The sequence below is a fragment of the Triticum aestivum genome, chromosome 2D (genome assembly GCF_018294505.1).
Source record: "Triticum aestivum cultivar Chinese Spring chromosome 2D, IWGSC CS RefSeq v2.1, whole genome shotgun sequence".
Classification (NCBI taxonomy): domain Eukaryota; kingdom Viridiplantae; phylum Streptophyta; class Magnoliopsida; order Poales; family Poaceae; genus Triticum; species Triticum aestivum.
The window spans coordinates 14,328,076-14,334,075 of NC_057799.1; the positions used below are offsets into that span (position 1 = coordinate 14,328,076).

The following is a 6,000-nucleotide window of genomic DNA, read 5'->3' on the forward strand; positions in this document are numbered from 1 at the left end:
TGGGCATTCGCGTCCTCGTCGACGTTGGTGTGGGCACGGAAGACGATCGATGATCGGGGACTCTGCCTAGAGCAAGTAGAGAAGGCAGAGAGGGGCGTGAGAGGCATTGCATTAGAAGGGGCCCAGAGCTGCGTTGGCGCGACAGTCCGGTGTCGTCCTCCTCACTGCGCGCCAATCAACGGGGGACGACTCGTAGTCAGGCTTCTGTTGCCACCCTGCTCCAACCGCGATCGACGCAGCGCGATGCAGATGGCGAGCTCTGCCATGTTGTCCAGCTCTGCACCGCGCAGCAACGAGTCCCAGTCCTCGTCGGCGCCGGACGGCTATCGAGTGTTGCGCTGCTGCTGTCGCTCACCATAGATCAGAAGGGAGAGGCAAAGTGAGGAGGAGACACCGAGAAATGGAGTGGAGAGTACTTGACTCCGGTCTAGAATTCGTTTAGAGTGGGGATATATGTGGGGTGGGCAGGTCCGATATGGCGAATGGGCCCGGGCGTGTCCGGACCTCCTTTATCCGCCCCAGATTTGAGATCGGTTTGAGTGGTTTCCTGTTAGCACGGACACCCGCGGCTAATTTGGGGAGGCTGACCGGGTTCCCCCGGCCAGTTTGGGAAGCCCCGTTGTAGATTTTTTTTTTTGAGGGAAGCCCCGTTGTAGATGCTCTTACCTAGGCTAAGATGCCACTTTCGGCTAGCACGCGCCTTCAATTTTGCTTCTGGGCCCAAGAAGAGCAGCTATAACAACCCACCAGGAAGGAATGCAAGGTGAGTTTCCGGGACCTCCTGCATTATAGGAGCCCGACACACTGGAGTCACATGACCTGGCCAACCCACTAGGGTGCACGAGAGAGTTGTTTTTTATTGCGCGATCAGAAAATACCAAAAACGCAGTGCACTTGGAAGAAATTGAACTCGCAACCTCATACTACCGAAGACCCGAGTGACCAAAACTAATGGCTGCTAGTGAATGATAAGAAACACGAAATATATAAGAACACACTACAGCATTGTGATTCGAAAGTAGTTTTTAAAACTTTCAGAAAAATGAAATTTGTGAAAAAATTGGAATGCCGAATATTTCAAAAACATGAACAATTTTTAAAATTCCAAAAAATTTCTTAAAAGGTGAATAAATTTTGGAATTTCAAACATGTTGGAAGCAAATCTATTTTTTGGAATTCCAATTTAAAAAATTCAAACATATTCGAAAAATATGAACAAAATTTATAAACCTTGAGGAGTAAAGTGTGAACACTTTTTTTAAAATTCTGAACATTTCTTGTGAAACCCAAGCAATTTATTGAAAACAAACAAGTTTCGAAAATGCAAACATTTTTCGGAAATGGGAACTAATTTTGAAAACATGAACAAAATATTGAAATTCCAAACATTTTTCAAGTTTTGAACATTTGTTGAAAATTATTATTTTTTAATTCCAGACAATTGTTTTAGAATTGTACAACTTTCAGAAGTATGAAAAAATTGAATTATGAAATTCTTCAAAATTTTGAAATTTTGTTTTCTTAATTTTTTTGAATTTAGTAAAATCAAAAGATAAACATAAAAATGAGAAGTAAAAGAAACAGAAAAATGAAATTAAAAATAATAAAAATTGAAACAAGAAAACCGATAAAAATGAAGAAGAAACAAAACAAAAAAATGTTGTCTCGCACGTACTGCAAGTGGGCTGGGCCATTCCGTCATCCCCTGTGCGTTTCACCAGCAATTTGACTTAGTGAGCGTCATATAGGGCTCAATCTCTCGGAGCTGCTCATAGGGTTAAGAGGTGCATATGTGTGTTCATAGGGGTGAATGTATGTGCGTATATATGAGTGTCTGCGTCTGTACTATGATAAAAAAAAGCAATTGTATTTACTTAATCAGTTTTGCGGAGCAACTAGTTAATGGGTACCCTTTTTGGGGGCCTCTCACAGAGGTCACATTTTGGGCCCCGAGAGCGTGCCAAGTGGTTTGCCCAGGCTCCGCCACATGTCAAGCATTGGGCGCACCCACATATTTAGATTTTTTTACAAATGGTTTTGGGATGTTTTTTTTCCAGCTTTGCGGTTTTTTAGTTTTCCCTAAGTTTTGAAAGATTTTTGTGGGGAAGCAATGCTTTTTTGCGAGTGGGGTGATAAGCACAATTGTCCTTCTTTAAAAAAAGCACAATTGTGTTTCCCTAAAAAATGAAAAACATAGCTTGTGCTGAAAAGCACAGTTGTCCTTCCAAAAAAAAAATGTGCTTCCATGGTTCCCAAAAAGGAAAAAACACAACATGTACTACCCAAAAAGGAAAAAAAACGCAGTTGTGCTTCCCATTTTTTTAGAAGCACAACTGTGCTTTTGGGTTCTTATTTTTTTGTTTTTTATTTCCTTTGTTCTTGATTTCCTATTTTTTTCCTTGAAAAAGAACACATTTTTTAATTTGCTAGACTTTTGAACTTAGAACAGTACCAGGTCAAAATTTAGACTTTTTTTTACGACCGTATTAACATGAGATCTAAGTTCCCGATGCAAAAAATCCGGCGGTGAAAATGGTTCATGATTTGAACGTACGGTTCAAAAGATAAAACGTTTTGAAAAAATAAAACTACGAAAAACAACTTCTACGTTGCATAAGTGGCCCACCTGCAGTTCACCACTTGTCAGCACCCGAGAAAAATGGGAGTGACCTTCAGAAGGGGCACAATTAATGATTTTGAGTTTTCACTTACTTAAAGGCCCATCACCCCGTCAAAAAAAAAAGGATCATCACGTAACACTTGAACAATCACGCGCGCAAACAAAAACAGAAAACCAAACCCAAAGCCTTGACACGATCTCAGTCCTCTCTATATCTTTCAAAAAGCTTTGCAACTTTACATCCTACAAAAAAACAACAAGAGAGCAGAGTTTGCAATTTCTGTTTTTGCAACTAATCAATCAGTGTATGCACCTCCCGGGCACCCTCCACGAGAAGTAGTCCGTGTTCCCGGCGGCGACACGCTTCTTATAGATCTTCCAGTCCTCCAGCACGTTCTTGAGATCAAACAGCTTGTTCTCCAGCCCCACGCAGCAGTTGGCGTGCATGGTGACGATCCTGCCCAGGTCCTTGCCGTGCTGGCAGAACCCGCCGAAGCGGCCCGTGTCGAGGAACTGCACCCTGGTGCCGAGGCGGCCCGGCACGCCCTCCTTGACGATCTTGTCGAACACGTACTGCTCGTGCATCCCCGGGAACCGCGCGCGCGACGCCTGCCAGTGCTCGTAGAACCCGATGCTGCCGGCGCAGGACCGGACGTAGAGGAGGCCGCCGTTGGGGTAGTTCCCCGGCGAGTCCGGGTCGCCCACGAAGAAGTCCGACGACATGACCACCTGCGCCGCCGGGGACATGCGCGGGAACGGGTCCCTGAACCACAGGATGTCCACGTCGGTGAAGAGGAAGGTGTAGCCTAGCTCCAGGATGGTCTGCTGGAACCGGTTCCGCTTCCACATCATCTCCAGGTAGTCCCCCTTCATGTACTTCTGCTCCGCCGCGAAGTCCATGCCCTCCACCCTGAACCAGTAGCAGAAGGGGTGCACGGCGTTGCACCGGTCGAATGCTTTCTTGTCCATGGCCACTATGAGAAGGTGTTGCACCAGGTGCGCGGTGTTCTCGCCGTGCTTGAAGCTCTCCAGGAACAGGTCCAGGAACGACCCCGGTGCCGCCCATGCCTCGTTGAGAGCCGTCATCAGCACGGTCCGGTCTGCGTTCGCGGCTCGTCGGAGCAGATCGGCCAGATCTTGGGGCTTGTCCTGCTGTTTCAGCGAAATCATTTAGAGTTGACACACAATCACATAGTTCCCCATATAATGAAACAAACAGATTACACAAAAGGAAACAAACATTTTAAAGTATTATGAAAGTTAAATCAAATAGTATTCATAGCATCTTTGTTTAAAATGATACAGCATGCTAGTTGGTCATGTGAATTAAGTATTATGATTGTTTGATCTGTCTGTTTTTGTTGGCATCTTGTTTTTAGGTACCTTTCACATGGTGCTTCACATTCTTGTCAAAGCCAGAATTTTGTCACCGGTAGAACAATAATAACTCTTAAACAATGGTGAAGCAGGTGCTAACTACTTTTGTATTAGAATGATTCTAGTTTTAGGAATACTTCCCTTTGCATTTTCAACAAATACTCTTACGAGGACATTACTATCGTGGATACGACCACACCTACCACTACTTCGGCTACATTTGATCAAGACATGATGGCTAAGCAATGAGACATATGTCGACGTTGTACAAGAAGTTCTCTCACGTCGCTTTTGAAGGTAAGAGCTAGCGATGAAGTCTTCTATGTACTGTATTCTAGTTTAGACTACTATCATAGTCTTGAGTTCAAACGATGGTAACTTGTGCATTCAGCAATGAATTAGGTCTCCAATGGTCCCGACCAGGTCTCCAAATTCCATCCGAGCATGACACAATTGCCAAAGCAGTTCATGTTTTTACATGTCACCTCCACATGGACCCATGTGCCTTATATAAACCAGGCTTGTGTTCCCCTACTTGGGCATGTGCAATTGCTAGCAGGGACTAGACTTTCATGATCACCTTATGATGCGCCGACGTGATTAATAACCTTTTCAGATTTGGTTTAGCGATTTATGAAGTGCAACATTGTCACACCTCAGACCGTCCAAGCCATCTCCACCCAATCGACAAAGTGTTTCACATCGAAAAACCAGGACACCCATAATGCTATATATGTCTCTCTTTTTTAGTATAAATCAGAAAAATCGTAAAAAAAACAAGGGTGTGGTGCGGTATCAGTTCTACATTCACAAGTGGGATAAAGAATGCTCATTTTTTGTACTCCCTCCATTCCTAAATATAAATTATTTAAGAGATTCCAGTATGAACTACGGAACAAAATGAGTGAATTTACACTATATGTCGATATATATCAGTATATAGTTTGTAGTGAAATCCTAAAAAGACTTACATTTAGGAACGGATGTAGTATAGAAGTGGAAGACAGAAAGAGTTGATTGTTTTGGGTAACATGATGCTAGTGGCACTAGCCGGACCGTCAACATCGGCAAGTGGCATTTAGGAGAACCGGAGATAAGTAAAGCGAAAATAATTCATCTGTCTTGACGTGAAAAAGTTGCATTCCCTGTCTAGACGCAGCCAGAGCCATGTGTTTGGTAAGATGCTCTCCTAATGCTAGGTGTCGGTCATATAACTAAGAAATGGCCAAATGGGTGTGTTAATTAAGTTTCTTAGCACAAATCATGGGATAACAAGTGATTAGTCAATGTTCACTCTTATTAAGCACAAAACAAGCTATGCAGAATATAAACCAGAGATAAAAAAGTTTATGTTTCCTAATTACGTAACATTTTATTGATATAATTGTGTGATATAGCTAAAGCAAAGACGAACCTGCTGTTGCTTGTTCACAGGCATCACGATCTGCTGCTGCCGTTGCTGCTTTTCCTGCTCCGGTGACGAACCATCTCTGCCGCCGCCGTCGCTGCTGGCAACCACGCCCTTAGTCACCTCCTCCACTTTCACGACGACCTCTTGCTTGGGCCGATCGGCGCCGCCTGCCCCCTTCTCCGGCGCCCACCGTGGCGCCGGCGGCGTCCTCGCGCCGAGGTCGCGGCCCACGGACGTGTAGAGCAGGAAGCAGGCGGTGGCGAGCGCGGCGCCGAGCAGGAGGGAGGTGGCCGACTTCATCGACGACGAGGCGCGCACGCGGCGCAGCAGCGAGGTAGCCAGACTGGCAGACCAGGAAGAGAGACGGACGATGCTCTATATATGGCGGCTACGGCCGTGCATAAGGCGCTGGCCGTGGCAGCGTGGGCATGTGCGGGGAGAGGTTCAAGCGCGGCGGCGAGCGAGCGTGGGGTGGGAAGAATAATGGAGGCGGTCGTGGCGTGGGGTTGTTGGGATCGGGATCGGTCAAGACAATTGTCGCGAGGGGAGGGAGGGAAGCGACGGCAGGCTGCGTGTGGGAGTGGTCGAGTTG

General features: G+C 45.6%; 1 protein-coding gene across 2 annotated transcripts; it reads right to left on the reverse strand.

The window, feature by feature from the left end:
• Positions 1-2,734: 2,734 nt before the first annotated feature.
• LOC123051126 (uncharacterized protein At4g15970) lies at positions 2,735-6,000 on the reverse strand. 2 transcript variants are annotated; one of them, XM_044473923.1, is made up of 2 exons: positions 5,412-6,000; positions 2,735-3,769 (listed from the first exon to the last, which is right to left on the reverse strand). In XM_044473923.1, exons 1-2 carry the CDS (start codon positions 5,706-5,708, stop codon positions 2,921-2,923), a joined length of 1,146 nt encoding a protein of 381 aa, XP_044329858.1. In that variant the 5' UTR covers positions 5,709-6,000; the 3' UTR covers positions 2,735-2,920. The 2 variants fall into 2 exon arrangements, with proteins under 2 accessions (XP_044329858.1, XP_044329857.1); XM_044473922.1 differs by having other exon boundaries at positions 2,735-3,772; positions 5,412-5,987.